Source organism: Festucalex cinctus, chromosome 8 (genome assembly GCF_051991245.1).
Source record: "Festucalex cinctus isolate MCC-2025b chromosome 8, RoL_Fcin_1.0, whole genome shotgun sequence".
NCBI classification, from domain to species: Eukaryota; Metazoa; Chordata; class Actinopteri; order Syngnathiformes; family Syngnathidae; genus Festucalex; species Festucalex cinctus.
This window is the reverse complement of record NC_135418.1, coordinates 4,983,807-5,005,000: the sequence shown is the minus strand read 5'-3', so window position 1 is coordinate 5,005,000 and position 21,194 is coordinate 4,983,807. Positions and strand designations below refer to the sequence as shown.

General features: G+C 39.1%; 1 protein-coding gene across 4 annotated transcripts in view; it reads left to right on the top strand.

Moving 5' to 3' along the window:
* Positions 1-21,194, top strand: part of pdzrn3b (PDZ domain containing RING finger 3b) — a 123,829-nt gene that overhangs the window by 90,023 nt on the left and 12,612 nt on the right. The window contains exon 1 of one of the 4 annotated variants that reach the window (XM_077528788.1): positions 16,029-16,319. The exons of the other annotated variants lie outside the window; for them this stretch is intronic. Within the exon in view, the coding sequence (XP_077384914.1) occupies positions 16,251-16,319 (69 nt within the window). The 5' untranslated portion in view covers positions 16,029-16,250. Of the gene's footprint in view, positions 1-16,028; positions 16,320-21,194 lie in introns of those variants that run through there. 4 annotated transcript variants of the gene reach the window in all.

The window sequence follows — 21,194 nt, the reverse complement described above, 5'->3', positions numbered from 1 at the left end:
ATGCGTTGCTTTTAATATCGTGACATGACAACGACAATATATTGTGGGAGTTTTAATATCGCGTTATTGCTGGTATCGTTACATACCTAGTACATATGTATCTTTTGTCATTGCTAAATCTTTGATTGTTGCGCTCATCCTCTCATAAATGACCTCATTGTCAGCAAATAACCTGTGACTGCGCTCAAGTTTGTGCGTCTTACTCATGTCACCTCTCTCTCTATGAGGAATTGTTTTCTCTGTTTGATTGGTTATTGGCTGTGGATCGTAAGCAGGAGCGCATACCAGAGTTTTGTGTGTGTGTTTAGTTTGAATGCCATGGAAGGTGGAGTCAACAATAGAATTCTCAGTGCAGTCTCAGTATTGTCATTCTAGGGCCGATTTGTGATGTAATCGGGGGTTAATCTCTGCTCCGGTGCTTGCTAATCAGACACTGGGGGCAGTCAGCCTGTGCATGTAAACCTCACTCTGTCTCAATAACATATTTTCACACACAATACATGCACACACAAACACAAAATCCGCATATTAGTAGTACTGCTTCCAGTGTGCATTTATTTCATGTCATAATCTTGTTACCAAAGTGAGTTCAGTGAAAAGGAAATAATCGTATAAAGAGCCGTATTAGAACACACTAGATGGAGTAATAACATTCCCGGCCCGGCTCACGTTGCATAACAGGACTGTGTGAAGTTGAGCTGTTGAGCTCCGTCTTGCACTCAGCAGCCCTTTTTTTTTTTTTGCTGACATTGGTGAGGGTTGTTTTAGATGATTGTGTTGCTTCAGACGACGTATTGATGTACTTCATGCTCAAAGCCAGGGGTGTCAAACTCATATTAGCTCAGGGGCCGCATGGAAGAAAATATATTACCAAGTGGGCCACATCAGTAAAATAACGGTATATAACTTATATACGATTACCGTCATTTATACGCAGGACCAGCCCTAAATTACAGAACTCAAGTGTAATTATGTTGTTCGAAGAATAACACAAATGCTAATGGAACTCGGCAACACTTTCCCGGTATACGTTCCGGACGTGTTAAATCGACCTGTTTTGCATATATATTGTATGCATTCCCAGAATGCATTGCCTGGCGTATTTAATGACGTTATAAGGACATAATCCTTGTCATATCGATTTGTGTTAACAGTAATTGAATTTGTGTCGTATTTAACACATTTATGTTGGTCTATGATTTAAAATAATAATAATAACAATTAAACAAACCATAACTTTAAGTTGTGTGAAAAAAATGACATCCAGGACAATTCCCCCGTACGTTGCATTGCTCATCTGAGGACTGCTTGTGAAATTACAAATTTTATATATTTTGATTGTGGCCAGCTGATTAATTAGTCCGACATTACAATGTTATTTATTTATTTAATTTTTTTTTTACTTTACAAAATCATCTCGCGGGCCGGATTAAACCCCTTTGCGGGCCTGATCCGGCCCGCGGGCCTTATGTTTGACACCCCTGCTCAAAGCCGAAGCTTGGCATCTTATCATAAATTTTGTTCCTTCTTCTAAATGCAAAATATTGTTTGCGGCGTGCATTTAAATAGTTAAAACTTAACTAGGAGCGAAAACTCAATAACAGCACCTCACCTCTAGTAGGGTGCCCCCACTATTATGTTGCCATGGCGATGGGCAGGAATAAGTTGTGTTTCCTTGACGACTGGGATTCTGTCCGGTACTGTATACATTTGAGCATCATTATTGTTGCTCTCTTCTTGAATGCTGTGTTAACATGTTTTTTTTTTTTTTGGTTTTTAAAGTGACAACTCCATTTTTCTGTACCCTCAAACGAAAAAGTATGGACAACCCTGGTATATGCTATGCTTATTTATAAATAGCATTGGTATTGTGCTAAGCTTTTGTATGTATATATGATCATGTAAATGCAATACTATTGGAATCTTAATATTGAGAACAAGTGTTTGTGAGTTAGGTGGGCTAGTGCTTCTTTAGAAAGTGTGTAGCTATTCATCTTCATTCTGCTGTTGGGTCACAGCAGCACTCATGGTGTGGGCAGGCAGAACAATCTGCCTTGTGGTCAAGGACCTCTCACCTCACTTGCTTCTTGAAGCATCCCACCAGCATTCGGACAGCCTGCCAACGATGACACACACAGCTTGATTGGCAGGTACAAAGTAGCCACAATGTGTTTTGGGGGGGTCCTAGACGCCCCCGTCACTCATCTGTCAGGGAACAATGCTGCATTGTTGCACCCAGTGGATCTTGTCTTTATTGAATTGCAACACATGTTGGGTGAGTGCACTCTCTTGAGTAATTGAAAATGTGGGATTACAGAGAGGCAGGAATGTGCACCAGTGAACATGACTCCAGCTGACAGGAGCGACGGTCAGATGGATGCTCTGAAAGATGATATCGCCATGTGGTATGGACTGAAACAATCGCTATGTAGGTTCTGAGAGCGTAGATGACTTTAGATGATTGAGATATTTGTGTCAAATTAAGTGACGTTCCAGCATACTTCACTAAACAACATAGGCCCTTCTTTGGGCTCTTCGGGGTACTGATTTTTGCATGCTTCTACACTAAGCAATAGTGACTTAAAAATTTACTTTGTACGCCCTTATACTGGCAACAGTAATATATTGGGGTAGGTACTGTACTATATTTAGGACTATGGTTCACACTAGTGCTGTCACTATCACATATTTTTATAATCGATTGATCTATCAATTATTTAATTGATTGAATAATCGAGAGTAATCAGATTCATTTATATTTTGTATTAAAAGTGTATTACAAAAGCATTTATCCCCTCATTACTGTTTATTAACCAGTGATTGGTGGTTATAGTTAGCGGTTCGGTCATTGTTTTCCAAAGAAAAGACTGATGTTGATGTTGTATTTTGATTAAACGCTGAAGATAATCAGTCTTCTTTCATGAAGGACTACAGAAATCAGTAGTGTTGTTCCGATACCGTTTTTTGGACCCCGATACCGATTCCGATACCCCGTTTTGCAGTATCGGCCGATGCCGATACCGTACTGATACCAAGGTTGTTGTTTTTTTGTGGTTTTTTTTTTTTTTTTCAACATTAAAATGCTGCCCTGCCATTGGTTCAGAGCATTCAAGGGCCAATAGGGTATGTTGGCTCGGCATGCAGTGAACATGTCGTGCACAAGCAAGACACAAGATGCTGCATCCAAAGTCCTATATTAGTGTCGGAAGTAATGATATCGGCATGTTACTTGTTAGTGCTTGCTGATACCGATACCACTGTTTTAATGCAGTATCGGGGCCTCTCCCAATACCAGTATTGGTAATGGAAAAACACTAGAAATCAGTGCACAATCACTGTTAATATGCTGAAATCAAGGGATTTGGACAATTTTAAATAAAAAAAATGGCTCCAAACAATTACTCGATCATTAAAATACTAATAGATTAATCGACTAATTTTGACAGCTCTCGGTCACACTTAGAAAGTCTTTCTAGACTTCACTTAACATAAATACATTTTTAAATACAATCTAGAATAAATGCAATAATTGTTTTTACTTGGCTTACTTTACTTACTTACATGGTGTAATGGCAAAACTCAACATTTATAATATACATTCTAAATTGGGGACCTCCTGCAGTCCACAACCTGGTAGGACTTCATCTTCTTTTTCGTTCCTTTTTATTTTATTTTTTGTTTTTTGATATAGTGTTTTTGAAGCTGTGTGTGAGGGTGGCACAGTGGCTGAGAATTATGTGCTGTTTATTTAAAGTTTGTCGATTCTTTATCACTGCTGTAACCTGGAGGTGGTGAACTGCAAATGACTTTGGTAGTGAAAGGTGCTATTCTATGAAATATTAAACTGATTGATTGATCTACAAGTAAAAGTGAAAATAGTCTACATTCTGTAGTAATGTATACTGTATATAACTGTAGTCTGATTACTTGACTGGAAAACGTAACACAATCATTATATTAAAACGTGCACATTCTGTAGCAACACGTTACTGGCATCAATTTACACAGAAGTTAGAGCTCAAAAACATCTTTGATTCTTTTAATCCAGGCAACAATTTGTACAAAATGTTGATGGACTGTGATACTGTTTCCAGTGAGATGCCTGTATTCTCCTTTAATCTTGTGATTTCATTATTTCCGTGTGATCTTGTGCCTCTCACGTGCACACCCAAAGTCAGCATGCAAGGTAATTTGATTTGGGCAAACATGGTGGAAAGATTTAAAAAAAAAAAAAAAAAAAAAAACAGTCATTCTTTTTAAAGCTCACATTCATTTCCTGGTAACTCAAGCCTTAAATACAAATAATTGCTTAAAATCCAAAAGAAATGTGTCTTTATAAAGAGGTACAAATGAGTTCCTATTAATTGTGGTTGGGGTCACCCTAGGGCATCATTGTCCTCATCTTTATCGGACTAATCTGGCTACAGTCTGTCATACTGAAGTAAAAGGCCACAGATAAAGAATATGTTGCGGTACAGACACTTTCTTGAAAGAGTTTAAGGTGAGTAATTGTTTCTTTCAAAGAGTGTCTAGCCTCATGAACGTGTTCTCTGTGCTCATTACTTTCCCTGATTATCTTAATCCCCTGTCTGAACTCCAGCCTGTCACATGCACCAAAGGATCTGTTAGGTCAGAGATCAAACCATCCCCCTGCTCACCCCTAAAATCATTGCATCCTCATTAAGCTATTCTCCTCTACATCTTTTACTAACCGTATTTTCCGGACTATAAGTGGTTCCAAGTCAAGAAAAAAAATACGTCGCACTGGGATATAATGTATAAGTCACATTTTTTGCAGGTAATTTACTACTTATCCAAAAACAGACAACGTCATCTTGGAAGGTAAGATATAACATTAATAAAAGAATAGAGAACAGGCAAAATAGATGTAAGATTTGCTATTGCTAACACAATGAAGGTTTACTACTTGCAGTTTGTAGTCTGTAGAATGGGATTTCCTATTGGATGACATTTGTGTTCAGTCGTTCTCAGTTGTCTTTGAAAGCTAACATTTACTGATTAAAATATTTCATAGGAGTAGGATATAATGGTGTGTAAATTATATATGCCCCGGAATATTTTTTTCATGTATAAGTCGAGTCACAGGAACAACCAACCGATGAAAAAAGTGTGACTTGTAGTCCGGTAAATCGGTATGTTCTTCCTTTTCCTTGGATTTCATATTTACAAATAATCCAACCAGCCCTCTATCTACACTACCCTGTGTTTGTTTCTGTTGTGTCTTTCCCCTCCTGCTGTTTCTCAGCTTGGAAGCTGGCCACGTACACGCTCCTCTTTAAAAGGCCCATTTTCAGTACGAGTGAAATGTGTATTATTGTACAATGGTGCTCTGTATTTGTTAAAAGCTCACTCCTTTTTTTTCTCCCATCCCATTTGGAAGGGAATGATTTGTAAAGGGGCTTTGTTAATGACACTCAAAGGATCAAGAAACCTTCACTTTGAAGGCACTCTCAATATTTACTCCAATTTGAGCCCACCAGCTGAAAAATATATATAAATATGTATAGCGCCTTCTACAACAGAATGGGTATATTATTTTCCATGTAGCATTCCCAAATGTATGTTTCTATTGTATATAAAACGTAGAAATGATTCTTCTTTATTGAATTATTTCATTAAGGCTCTGAACACTTTAAGAGTATGAGTATCAATTTACATTTATAATGCTCAATCATACTGCATACAGAACTGTAACAGTGTCTTAATTTTTTTAGTGCTTTACTCCCTTAGGGATAATGTGTCATAGGAAGCAGAGGTTGTTCATTAGCAAAATCTAATTCAGTGCAGGTGACTCGAGACTGTAAACTGTTGTATGAACTCTTGATTCACACTAAAGAAGGCTTCTGTATCAATTAACTATGGGTGTTATCATTAATCCTTTACTATTTATTAAAGAAAACATTTCTAAAGTTGTCATATTTTAGAAGACTTGAATTGTGCAATTCTATTAACTTCTTGTATGTCTGGCTAAGATTAAATCTTTGACCGCCAAAAAGGTTTAATAACGTTTAGTAAAATCACGATGTATGCCGCCATAAACATTAAGTGACGTCAACTACTATTTTTTTTTTTAATATATCAGTGGTCAGTGCAACGTCCAAGTGCAGCGCAGCCGGGTCAGTGAGTTGTGAAATCAAAAACACCCACTAACTATGGCCAGCAGATGGCAGCATTGTCTCTCTTTTCAATGGGCTGCTGGTGTATGAAATTACTCAACTCCACTCGTTTATTTAACCTGGCAGCAGCAGTAGCTGCTCGGGGCCTAACTAGAGCTGCGAATTACAATGAAACATGACGCAATCTGATGAAATCGAATGTTTTCAAGGCTGACATGAATGATCAAAGCCTTTGTAACATTAAACCTAATTTGACGGAGCGTCACTAAACAAAAAATATTAGTATCAAAGTCACTGTTGTGGAGAAAATGTATCTTTTCTTTTCAATTTTGGCACAATGTCACTCAAATTACCTATTTTCAAATGGTGATTACTAAAGAACGGAATAAGGTAGAAACATACTTTTTTCTAACGAAAGAATGGAATGCGATCTTTCATGTGGTACTCATGTTGTATATGTGGCAAAAGAACACAATATTCTGTTTGCTTCGAAAAATGAGTTAAAATGCTCGAATTCCGCTCGCATTGGGGTTTGTTTTTTGATAACGTGTGGCAGTAAAAGAGTTAAAGATGATCTGAAATCTGTTATCATGATGCTGAGAGTGACTGTCTGACATTTTCTGGATCATGACCGACAGTACAGCAGCATCTCTCTTTCAAACTGCTCACTGGCTCAGCAAAAAAGAACAAAAAAAAAAAAAAACATGTCAGAGGAAAGTCAGTCAGCCATTCGATTTCTGAGCCTTGGTCTGACTAATGGGCCCAGACTCACATAGTGAGAAGATTTACTGACTCACCAAAACATCTGGTAGTATTTCTAGCACTTTAATTAAAGTCTTGTGGCAGACTAAAGAAAGGCATGAATGTAAAAAAAAATAAAAAAAATAAAAATAAAAAATCACTTGAGGTTGATTTCATTCATCACAATCGACTTTGAGAAGTTAAGTCAGACTCTCAGTCTCGGTATTTATACATTTGACTGATGTTATTTACAACATCCGTCACTTGTTTGTCAATGACCTCACTCAACCAGACCACTTCATTTGATAGAAGCACTGTGATGTCTTGAGAATGGCAAAAGACCTTTGGCCATTCCTCACTAAATACCACCTTTCATTCAAACATGTTTGAGGAATTAGGTAGGTAGGAATTGTTGGTGAAGAGACCAATGTGTAAACACGACATTGCAAGACAGATTAGATGACAAAAGGACAAAATTGAAACGCTGATTCCAATGGTAATGGGATGGCCGATATTTACGATCTTCAAAGCAGAAAGGGCATCTAAAGGAAATTGTTTTGTATACATAGATGAGATGCCAGAATATTTCACCCTTGAGCGGAGTTGGGGTGTGTCAGTGCCTTACTCAGGGGCACCTTGTCAATTGTCAGGACCAGAACTTGCTGCAATTGCTTTTATCTGCAGCTGGGACTGGAACCGAGACCCTTTGGTGTCAAAGCCAGGCTAAATGGACCTGTCTAATATATTTTTATCAGTTATATTGTCGTTAACATCTATTTCAATTGTTTTAATGTCCTGCTTGATGATTCGGTTGAAGCAGACAAATTACCCTTTGCAGGGATGACATTTGGATAATGGTCTGTATTAAGTGGTTTATATGACTTCATCATTCAGGTTTGACCTGTTGTTTTATAATAACAAAGGTTAGTTGGATATTTTACTAGCCCTATTATTGCATTCGGCCCATTCATCCCTATTATTATTGTTGTTGTTGTTGTTATTATGACATCTTCTCATGTCATGCTTTCAGTTGAATTAGATATTGGCTGATTTAATCTCTCAGAAAACTGTCCTTCAACTTTGGAGTAGTGTTGTTTTTTTTATTTATCAAACTTGATCAACTGCTCCTTGGTAAAGTGGTAAATCTGCTCACAAGAGGCACTTTCAGACCGCAGGAACCAATTATGGAACTTCCCTATATGTACCCTGGGAGTTTGTCTAAAGTTTGCATTCACACACAAAAACCGTTCTTGGTCTGGGAGGTTACATGTCAAACTACATAAGTGCCCAACACGGACAATGACGAATGGCGGAGAACTAACAAATCCCCTCTTCGAATGACGGAAACATTGACGGACACTCATTTTGTTCAGCAATGGCGAATGACCGATTGATGATTACAGTGCAGTTCAGCTTGAAATATTGATGGATTGACGATGATGGAAGGGTGTCCCAACTTTTGACAATTGCCGAATGACAGACCTCTTCATAGTATGGCCAATGACTGCCAACAGGTGCAGCAAGGACGCTCCGCCCACGAACACTTCCAAAAGAGAAAACAAAAACTGAACAGGGAGAAGTAACATAACAAGGGCATTGTACTGTAGCTAATCGGTCTTCAGTAAATACAGCATTGGAACATAATCGTTCTGTCATAATCACTTCTTGTAGCATTCAATGAAGTTGTTTCAGTGACTGTCACTGCGACTGGCCACAGTCCCTACTGGCACAAGATTTGGCTTATAGTCTAAACACGAGTACAAAGCTGACAGCTGTCTGATGAATTATGCACAGTTCAGTGTTTCAGAGAGGACTATACACACACGCCTACACACGCGTATACCCCAGCGGTACAGTTGAGAGGTACTCGCTTATTTAACAACTTCATATATTTAGTTTAGTCTCGTGTATGTTCCTTAAAGTATACCCTGCGCTGATCCTATTCTCTCTCCTGGCATTTCCATTAGTAAATTCTCTGTTCCTCTCATATTCTCTACAGATTAAAAAGCTAAAGGGCTTACCTCGCCTGCCAAATGGAAGGTAGTTAAAACACTGTATGAATCAACTTAGAGGAAGTCTTCCAATCAAGGCTTTTATGGCGATACTTCCCTGTTCACAGAGCAAACCTGCTGGTTTCCAAGCACAAATAGACAAGGGGCGGTATCAGATTCTGACGGTATGATGATAACTGTGACAAAAGTATCTCAATTTCACAGTATCACAGTATTGCAATTGCAGCTATAAAATGTATTACCATGAGAGGTTCTTGTCACTTTACCGGAAGTGATGAAAAACACAACAATCCCTCTCATGGAAGTTTAAACAGTTTTGAAACCATCACTATATATAACCGCAGTACACCTTGAAAATGGCAACCCATGCCTAATTACAATTTTTGTGCTAGTCATTGCATTGTTTGTTTCATATCAAGAAAATTTGAAATTACTTCTCCAAGTACAGCACTAATTGTTCATTTCCTTTGGGATTCACAGACACCTGTCAAGCATTTCCTAAATTTAGGTGTAAATTCTGCTTGTTGTGATTTTGTCATCAGGCGCAATAATCAGTGGTCATGTGGTCATCCTCCCATTGTGATTGCTAAATTGTGGTTTCTAAAATTAAAGCAACCTTTTTTTTTTTAGCAGGCGCAATGTAATGTATTAGTTGACCAAAATAATAAGACACCAAAATATTTGGTCTTGGGTATCACCCCACAGAAGTGAACTTTTGACAGTAGAGATGGACATTTAGATATGTTTTGTTGTTCAACTACTTTGAAAATAAATGAATAAAATCTAGGATAATTTGTTTTTATAAAGCACACTAATTTTTATGGATCCACATGCTATGGACTTTGCCCACAGGGTTATTTAGGCAAAGGGCAGAGTCCTTGCATCTCCAAAACCTTCACCTTTCATAAAAAAATAAAAAATAAGCAAGACATTTTCAACCCTTTATATTAGTCAAATTTAGATTAGTGACCAAATTTGGACATAGGAAGTGCCCAACACCCGCCACCCACCAACAACGACGATGTCGCAATATTATAATTATATTTATGAATGAAATATGATGACATCCACCACACATGACCACAGAGCTCCAAATCTGTCTGATCCAATCCACCAAAATAACCCTACACCCCCTGCACCACAACTTAGACCTGCTTTTAGCCGATCTAATGTTTAGTCTACTTTCAGCCACCATAAGAAAAGTCCCTCGGTCCACCATAATTTCAAGCATGGTGCAGTGTGGTCTGCCAAATTCCTAAAGACGCTAAAGCCCATATCCCACTAAAGGATGAACTTTTGCGACGTTGAGATGTCACCTACGGTTTTGTTGAAGATTGCAGTGTTTCCTAAATGTTCTCTAAACAATTGTAATCCCGACATGGTGAACCCTGACGTGAAAGCAAAATTTGTTTGCTCCTATGTGGAATACGGGCTTGAAGGGGGCTTGCACCTACATGAAAATCGAGATAGGCCAGTTTTTACGCATGCCGTGTGCTATGTATGAAAATATAGCTCATAGTCTTTATGGATTTTTATAAAAGAGCCTGTTTTAGTTTCCCTTTTCTTTTTAATTTATCATTGTCCAATCATTTAACCCCCCCACTTTTGCTCCTTTCCCTCATCCTGCTGTCTGGACAGTGTATTAAGTATAGGGTGGGACGAAAGGCAAGTAATTCCTTCTTCTTCTTTTTTTTTTATCAGTTACAGCCATCAGTGTCCTATGTCTACCATCTCAACCCCTTCTGCGTACTTTTCTCGCCACATCCTGTCAAGTCAACATTAAAAAAAATCTTATCTCTGCTGTGATCACTAATGTCTTAAGTTCGGCAATGTAGAGCTATTGGGTTTTCCACAAGGCTGACTGAATTACTGAGGTCGGGTTCTGCAAACTCCACAGATGTGCAGTCATTAATCTTTTCATTTGTGGACAAAGTTGATTTTTTTTTCGTGACCCCTCTGCACTCACCAAGACACCATGCTTACACCATTGGTTTGAATTTGTTTAGATGATTTTGATGTGGATGGATGGATGGATGGATGGATGGATGGATGGATGGATGGAATGTTTGTTGGTTTTGTGCTATTGTAAAGCCAAAAGTACGAGATAATGTTACATGCAGTACCTGTATAATAACACAAATTTAATTGTAATTGTAAACCATTTAAAGCGGGGCATTTATACTTGTTTTTATGTTCTACGGATGCCAGTTTAGCATCACAATAAGGATATTGTTTGTTTGTTTGTTTGTTTGTTTGTTTGTTTGTTTGTGTGTTTGTTTTAGAAAAAAAGTCATATTAAAAAATGATTTAAATTCTCAAATTACAGATTTCTGCATGAGGTGACGTTCATTATATGAAGCTGTTAGTCAAATTATGTTGCTTGGTTGTTTTTCTTACATGCAAGATCAACAAGGGTTGAAAGAGGAAAGGGCATGGATGAGAGATCCAATACGTGTTCATTAAAAAATAATAATAATCTGAAATTACATCCCAATATATCTTATCAATCAACATCAGTACTGATCCTTACTGTTGACTCAGAATTTGCTGCTATAAAATTGGATTATAAATGTTTAGGTCATGTGTAACATAAAGCACCAGATCTTCAACCAAGACAAAAACAATTTATTAAACCAACAAAGATGCTACAGCAAAGGCCACCTGATCCCACCAGCAAAGTAAAACCATGGCTATTAAACCAGGCCCCATGGGGGACACTGACCAAACAGTCGGCATAAATATGAATGATTCAGTTCAGAATGCATAGGAGAACCACAACATTTATGAAGAAGAGTTGCAGTGAACTCAAGTGTGAATCGTAAATGTTTCTGATAACAAACCGTGCTAAGTTCTTTTATAATTGTTTGCTCTCTCCTGCTGAGATTAAATCCTCTTTGATACTGAGTCTGTCTAGACCAGTAATGAATAAAACCTGCAGTGAATGAGCAGCATGCATGTGTATGTTTGTTTAACCTGCAGATCAATCCACACAGCATGGACCAAAAAGGTCTTGTCACCAGAAAAATCAGTAAATATAAGCCGCGTCCAAATTAAATATCTGAACACAATGTGTGCATTTGAGTCACCTGCTGTTTGTACTTGAAAAGGCCCTCACTGTATTGCTACAGATTATTCTTTAATATGCACATTTTTGTGCAGTTGTAGCATAACACCCTTAGCGCACTTGTTCATATCAGAGCGTTGTCTCCGTTCCAAATGGGATAATCTCAGTGTGAAAGAAAGATTAGTGGGACGAGAGCGCCAGCTACAACTCTCCACTGATCCCAGCCCCAGGCGCAATAGTACGACTAATGTGAGCATGCAATTGCTTTTCATGGTGCACTTGATTAAAGTTTTAACCCTGCACCCAGACAACCGAGTCCTGCACTAATTAAGAATGATTGCTAAATTCACACAGATACCTTTTAGTTTGCCCGAGGCAACTTTTTGTCAGCATGATTTGTCCTTTAAGTGTATTATTGTAGGATTTCTGCTGTTGTTGTCCAGTACTCTTTTGGCTGTGGGAACAAGGGGTTTATTGAAAGGCAGCTTTTTGCATTGTGGGACCAAAAAAAAAAAAAAAAGCCAACCAAAGAAAAATAGGAATAATCAGCACATTGAATGAGAAGACCCCACCTATAAATCTTCTTGTCAAAACAAAGCAACAATACAGCTGCTAAGATGATAGTCAATCTCCAAACGTATTGCACTACCATCCAGAAGTATAATATAAGATTTAGTGTCATAAAATGAACAGAAATCAAGTGCCAGCAAACAGTGAAATATGAATGGCTCTTTATTGTCATTGCACATGCACAAGTACAAAGCAACGAAATTGACTTAACAGACTCAACCTGTCCAAGAAACATGAAAAACAACAGCAAACGGAGACAGGATGGACAGGCCTGTCAATATTCACTTATCAGCACCCGAGATCCTACATAAGAAGGGAAGACAAGACGCAAGCTAGCGAGACGGAAAAAACAGACAAGGCTGGAGCCATGCGCCAAAAGGGGAGCATCGTGTATGCCTGGGAAAAAAATGCACATACAGACTACAGTAAATCTCAAGACTTGTACATGCAGAAGATGGGCTGGGTGGATTTGGGGGTTCATGACAAAAGACAGTCGAACTAACAGCTCAGTCTGCACGCGCACCACAGTTCAGGTGACGTTAAAATAATGCATATACTATAACTAATGGAAGCTGAACAATTGGTAAATGCTACTTCATTTATATATAACTGGAATGTGTTAATATAAACCTGATTTGTTTTAATGCATGAAATCTGAACTCTTTAGATAGACAATAGGCTAATGTACAACCAGTGCATGCAAATGGGACCTTTGGAGAAAGTGTGAACGAGTTTTGTTGATATCCTAAATTCTGCGTGACTTCAACCACACTGAGTGATTGGAATCTAATCTAATCTGATGATCAGTGGACATGCCTGGCTAGATGATATGCCACGTCACGATCACCAGAAATCAGGCATAACAGTATATGGCCAAAGAAAACATTAAAACTATCAATCCTAGAATCTGATCAAATGTTGCAAGAGTATTACCATACTTTAACCTTGTTGAAATATTCAAGTTTTAGATCCCCAATTCGTATTCATTCAAACATGAATACCAATTGCTGTGACTGTCCCTACTGCACATTTATCTTTGGCTGGCAAAATGGGACCATGGGGTAACTGCAGGACTGATGCCAGGTCTGGCTTATGCAGCCAGACTAGTTGTCAACACACACGGCATTGGACAGTGTGAAGAACAGTGTGTCACAACACATTGGATGCACCACTGGGTGAAGTTCGTCTGGCTAAGCTGGAGAGCTCGAGCAGCAATATTTATCTGATTTATTTGTTTCCCCTGGCTTTCGATTCATGTTTATAGAAAATGTACTGTGAATGAATTGTTTGCTTTTAATGGATTAGTTTTCTGGAATCCACAGTTTGGACAAGTATCAAACCACTGAATAGTGCTATTTTACTTTCCGAGTACCCACAGACAGCCAACCACCAAAGGCAAAGTGGTCCCTGCATGTTTTCCACCCCACTGGCACAGTTATGAAGTGTACGCTAACAAATCACAGTCAGGATCCAATACCAAAATTTGGTTTTACTGACAAAAGGTCACATTTTGCCTGATACTGAGAGGTATCATTAAAACAATACTTGTAATGTTTTGTTTTCTGATCTTATTTAGTTAAAGGGGGAAAAGAAAAGAAAATACTCCTCCCATAGAGGTTATTGTATTAGAAACAAACTGTCACTTTAATTCAGTGAAGTTGTGCAAATACAGTAAAATTAGATATATACACTTTTAGAACCTTTTGGGCTTTTCATAAGTCAAACATGAGATTAAATGTAAGTATAACAATAAATCACTGATCTATCATCACTGAATGGTCTGGGTCCTGAATCCGTTAAGGACATTCTAATCTTATTGAGGGCGGCACAGTGGCTGACGGGTTAGCACATCCGCCTCCCAGTGCAAAGGACGCAAGATCGAGTCCAGGCTTCGGCCTTCCTGGGTGGAGTTTGCATGTTCTCCCCGTGCCTGCATGGGTCTTCTCCGGGTATTCCGGTCTCCTCCCACATTCCAAAGACATGCATGGTAGCTTAATTGCAATTGGTTGGCAACAAGTTCAGGGTGTCCCCCACCTACTGCCCAAAGCCGGCTGGGATAGGCTCCAGCACCCCTGCGACCCTTGTGAAGGAGTGAGCAGTTAAGAAAATGGATGGATAATCTAATTGAATACAAATCCTGTAGCGCTCTGAGGTCTGCAGACTTGGGTGAATTCGTGGAGAGTTTAAAGCAAACATGGTGAAGCAGCATTTAGCTGTTAAGCTGCATGCAAATGGAATAAGAATAGAAGTGAAGTCACGATCTATAAATGCTTTTAAATCCAGGTTCAAACTTGGGGGGACGGGGTGTCAAACACCTTTGATTAACATCTTTTAAACCTGTATAAAATCATTTTCACTATATGGACGTTTAGTTTATTTCCTTCCTTTGTTTTTAAATGTCTTTTAATTAGTGCTGTCAAATGATTAAAATATTTTAACTAATTAATCACGTTTTTCTGTATTTAATCACGATTAATTTTCTACTTCTGCTTCTACTTTTTCCTTCAAAGCTTGTAAGAGATATTTACTTGAGTAAAGTCAAAATGGACTCAACCAATTCTCAGAACTTCTCGCTTACAGGTTTAGTTCTGCTCATGAGCATTGGCGAGGCCCCGTAGCGGTAACTTGAGCAGGAAATTTTGCTCTGACAAGATACGCCAAAAGCATACATCTAATAGGCAGTGTTGGGGAATCCAGGTCCTTCGAGAACAAACCCTGAAACAGTTTGATTTTAGCCACAGGTGCTTCTTTGAGCTCATTTACCTGCCAGTTAAGTAGATTCACCTGTGGCTAAAGCCACGGGTTTTTACTTTCTGGACCGGGATTCCACAACCCTGATAATAGGCTACTTGAATTTGGTTCTGAAAAGTGCGCAAATCACTTTAGAGTTCTCCAACAAGCACCAAGCAAGTAAATCAAAAAGTAAAACTACATATAGTCCATGTTTATTCATCTTCCCCTTACTGACTCTTCCAAGTCTGGCTGCACACTGAGTTAACTGAGTTAAAAATAAATAAATAAATAAATAAATAATACTTTCATGAATTTAAATTAATCTCCAGAGTTAACGCTTTAATTTTGACAGCCTTACTTTTAATCCATCCATCCAGCTAGCCAATATATGTTCTTTCAATAATCTACTTTTGTTCCCTTTACTCTGAGTTCTGTTTGTAAATGCTTTTACAGTAGGTATTGTACTTTTGGTTGAGTGAAGAACATTGAGTTGCCTTGTGTATGAAATGTGCTCTATAAATAAAGTTGCCTTGCCTTTAACAAATAGCTTCAGTTGCGAAAGGGCAAAGTGGTCATGTCATAATATCCATAAACTCCCCATCACTTACATGTTTCATACTCTGCATTAATTGGGCAGCCATCCGCTTGAATAATTGGATATTAGCCCCACGGTAATACAATTCATGACTTAGCCTTCGTCATGAATATACAATGAGCAGCTGTTTAATAAACATGAGGTGGTGTATATAACCCAACGCCTGAGCTGCAGTAGAGGGGTTGCAGGGAGTTGGACAGAGTGTGAGGGGAGGTGAGGTGAAGAGCGGGCAGTGTTTGAGACAGAAGGGTGAGACAGCCACAAGCTGGGGGAGTACAGTCTTGTCAGTCAGAGACAGAAAAAACAGAGGGAATCGTTCCAGAGAGGAATATCTGCTTCGCGTCTCTTGCTGCCTAAGTGGCCGCAGGGGGAGCCTGCATGGTGTGACCTCCTCCACTATGGGATGCAGTCTCTGTACCCTGCAGAAGCCTGAGGAACATTATAAACTTCTCTATGAAGTCTGCCAGGTACTGTAACCAAGCGTATTCACTATGGGCTCAAAAGGTCTCCCGAGTTGTTTCTTGGTAGTTTTGTTTTGACACCAGCCTGCAGCAGAAACGCTGGTGCTTGTTAAACGGCTCACTTGCGACGCGGGAGCAAAAAAAATGAAGCTTCCCCACTGCAGCTGAGCAGCCTGAACTCTGGCCACAGGGGTCAATGTGAGGTGGCGCGCTTTGCTTAAAGGGAGAGGATGATGAAGAGGTGACAGCTCTCTCAATGTGTCTGCTAGTGTGTGCCGACCTGTGCCCACCTCCTCATTGTCACTCCACTGCTGACTCTGTGCGTTCTGCCTTTAACCCCAGTTTGACTTTTACTAAAGTTTATATTTAACACTGGGCTGCTTGGTTTGCACATTTATTTTTTTTTGCCTGCAACTAAAATGAAGCAGGGGTCTTGTTGTTGCATATTTAACATAAGTTCCCTGAACAGTGTATTTATTTGTAATGTTAAGAAGACTAAATTGTTGTTTTATTATTATTATTTTTTAATTACATCATGTGGAGAATTGTGTCGATTCAGTTCTTTGCAGCTAGTCATTCAAATACCTGGATCTGACTTTCCTCCAACCTTTTCTCGACTACCTTGAAGGAATCACAGGATTTTGGTCCACTACGCTTTTCTCCCAAAACTAAGACATCCAAAATAAAATTGATCTCTAGTCTAATCGAGTGAAAATATCAATATTTTTACAAGACTTTTAGTTCAGATTTATCGACAGTATTTTTGTTTAGAACTTTAGTACACTGGTAAAGATTTACCCTGCCAAACTAGTGTGCGCAGGTAGGATCTCCACAAAAGGTTGGGCTTATAACATTGTGTCATTATTTATTCATTTGTCAAGTAAGACTTCAAAAGAATTATGTTTTTTGTTTAATTTTCTATCCCTACAGAGGAGGCATATGTATACTTACTGTATATGACATTGACGAGTAACACGGGCTGAGGGCTGAGCGGATGTCACCAAAAGTTAAAATATAGATGATGTCACTAACTTTGAGCAAACTTTGAGTATCATTTAAATATAAGTGTCCTATTTTTTTGGAAATGAAAATATGGTCACCCTACGTATAATAAATGGGCTTGGGGATTTCACTTATATAGTGCTTTCACTCTGTCTTTTACTTGGAGTTTAGCATTTTGCTGAAGGGCACTTCAACATGGCCACAAGAATCAATCCCAGAGTCTTCAGGTTGGCAGACACCCACTCTAGCACCTGCGCCATGCCACCAAGGATTATGGGCGGTAATTTTAGAGGTCCATAACCCTCCACCCACAATTGACTGCTAATTCCTACAGATGTGTGAATCATGACTGTTATTTATTTAGCTGTGACTCATATAAGCGTTGGCTTGGTTTCGTCTTCCTTACCAATAATCCTGGATTGGATCACTGTTCATGTCTTAGAGCAGTCTTCATTAATGATCTCATAGTTTACAGGCACTCTATGTAAGAGGTTCTATATACATTGAAAATCATGGTTAAATATTACACCTGGATTAAGAGTTGGTTAATTGATTTATGTCTGGTGCACAGTGTTGTACTTTTTTTTTTAATGCAATGAATTAAGGGCAACAAAGCTTAAATAAGGGACAATGCTAACAACTGTAGGTTTGATTTGAATCTGGCCTAAGCAACGTGTTTGTGACCTGACTCAAAATCCAGGTTTGACTTGGCTGTCCAAAGATGTGTCCTGAAAATGTTTTTGAGCGTTGATCTTGTTGCCCGGGCAACAGATGGAATATTGATGACATCGGGGTGAAACCTCGCATCTCTTAAACCATCACTTTTCGGGAAACGGGGACAGTGTGCGTGTGTGTGGTGGTGGGGGAGCGGGGGTGGGGGTGTTATTGCATGTTTGTTGACCTTTTAGCATTGCATCATCCAATAGCCATTTTCAACACGCAGAGTGTGACTCAATTAATTGGAAAACTATATTGACCTTTAGAAATAACCAATAAGCTAACGACACCAAAAATGATCAAGGAAGACATCATTGCACTACTGAAAAGATAAGTTGACCCACCATGCAAAAGACCATTGGCATTTATTGGAGTGTTTGTACCTTCTTACTTTCATCAATTTTTGATTGAAGTTTGATTTGAAATGTAGATTAAGTTGACATGTTCTCTTAATTCTTCTTTGTTTTTTGTACATGTGCAGCACTTTTGTTGGGGGGGTTTTTGGGGCTGTGAAATTTTTGTGAATGTTTATGACAGATTTTACTGATGCACACATTTTTTCTTTTATTTATTTGCATGACAAAGCAAGCTTTATAAATGAGGCTACAGGTATTAAGTGAGGCTCTGATAGCGTACTAGTTCACTCGGTTGACTTCAATGCATCCAGCAGAGACTCAGTTCCAACTCAATAACAGTGAGTGAGTGTCCTTTTCTATCAGTGCCCTGTTACTTGACTGGCGATTAGTCCCGAATGTAATCAGTCTTTCACCCAGTCTGTTAGGCTCCAGCTTACTGGTGACCGAGAGTAAGCAGAATGAAAAATGAATTGCTGATCTCAAGTGGACATTCCTGAAAACAGCTGTGCTTTTCTCTTGTCTAAACACTGAAACACACATCATCTATACATATTATGCAAATACCCGTATGTCAAATTAATTCACGAATGGCAGAACAGGGCTGTTGTTACATGTGCCACTCAAGATAATGAGCTTGAAAACGCGTCTCCAGGGATGTATTAATTTACTGTATCGAGCAGAGGCACTATACTCCTATAAGTGAAATTCTCAGCACAAACATGCACACATTGTAGTATCAAATATACACTGGTGGATAACCCAGGAAGATACAATACAATGTATTCAATGTCTCATATTGACAATCTTGTCATCTTCTGTATGAGATGTTAAAATAAGAATGTACAGGAAGAAATTCTCCCGTTTTTATAAAAGCATTCTTGTGTGAACATTCCTTTAGACTTTGTCGTCGTGTTGCAACAACAGTGGTGATCATCAAATCATCCCCTCTAAGGGGCCTATTCACTAAAGGTTTGCGTCGCCTTTGCACCGCGCTAACCGGCAAAAATGGAGCAATCTGCGAGCGCCTAATTCACTAAACACGCGCAGATGTGGAAATCCGTCACTAGATTGCGTCACGGTGCGCCGGTGTTATTTGCGCGTATGTAAATGAGGTAATTTGCATACATTTGACGCAAAATATGCCCACCCCAATGCAAATGAGACTCATTGATATGCAGCGTCTAAATCACTAACGTCAGCGCAAATAGCAACACCGCGTTTGCGTGACGCAAATAACGTTTTTGGAAAGCATGTATTAACCTGACGCACCTCGATCTCCGGCAGTGCATCCCATTTGCCGCACAACATGCGCAGCTGATCACGCAGAGAGGAGAGAAAGAGAGAGAGAGAGAGAGAGAGAGAGAGAGAGAGAGAGGGGGAAATATTTCCGTGTTAGTTTAGGACAACATAACGTAACCCGGGCTGATCGGCAATGACAGGGAGGCATTTTACGATCATTCTTATGTGCCAGATGCATACTGTACACCCGCGCCAACCTCTGAAAATATATTTTTAAAATACGATCGCACCAATAATTTGTACTTTATGAATGAATGAAAGACGTCGTCCTCGTCCTCTCTGCTCTGTACAGCTTAATGGCGCTCTAAACGCTTACTCTCGGTCCAACCTCACTTTCTGATAATGTCATCTTTCTCGCAACTGTTACTATAACAACCATGTTGTTGGCGCAAATCCATTGCCATGTGTGGTAAATCAGGTGCAAATTTGCTCCAAGCTGTCATTTTTGTGGGCGTGTTTGCGCCGGTATATGATTAGAGCAATATCCTTAGTGAATAGGTTGGTAACTGGGCGCAGACTGCGTGTGCAGTTGTGGTGCAATATTTCGCGCTACTACCGGACGCAGCGCATTCTTAGTGAATATGCCCCTAAGAGTTTTTAGTGTTGAGTTGTGATCAAATCACAAGATTTGGGTTGCATCGATTTTGGCATCATGAGCCACTGAAATTACAGACTTTACCCTCAAGGTATGTTTGATGTTGTTGAAGACAAATTGCAAGGGGAAATAGAATTATTAGAATTTTCTCATGAAATGCAACAGACTCCAGAACGAATTATGAAGTCAGTTTAATAGTCCCTGAGCAACTCCTGACTCTCTTATTAATAAGACATTTTTGTATCTTAAAGCTACAAATATTTTATTCATGCAATGCAAAAAAAATAAAAAATTGCTAACAGTGCTTTTCCTGGTAAGAATGGAATAGAATGGAAGTGTGCCTTTCAAACATTAACACCACTTCAGCTTATTTTTATGTACAGACTGTCTACAGTCCAAGTATTAACAAGCTCTATTAAACAGTGTTGACAGTGTTCAAGAGAATTGTTTTCCCTTTTCATAATAATGACCATAAAAATCCCGAGCCTTATCTCGCTGCGGGGTTCCATTTTAAACTTGACCCTTCTGGCCTCTCTTCAAAGGACAAGGTAAGTGCCATGCGGCGATGTAGGTTTAGCTGCTTTGTCAGGGACTTTGAAAACTCAGTCTGACAGTCCAAGTGCGCTTAAATTATCCAAAAGCACCCTTTATTGGCCGTGGCACCATGCTGAGGACCCGGAGCTTAATTAGAGCCCTCAGTACAAGATGGCAATTGAGGCTCTGATGCACACTGAACTGAGTCAGACTATTGTTTGTCTGCTAAGTCCTTTGCTTTCTTCTCAAATCTACTCAGCCAAGTGATATCGTTTTGACCAGAAACAATTGATCTGCCGAGCAAAAGAAACCTCCTCTTTGAAGCTTCCCAGGTGCCAGAGGTATAATGAATCATATTTCTGAGTGAAGTTTGCAAAG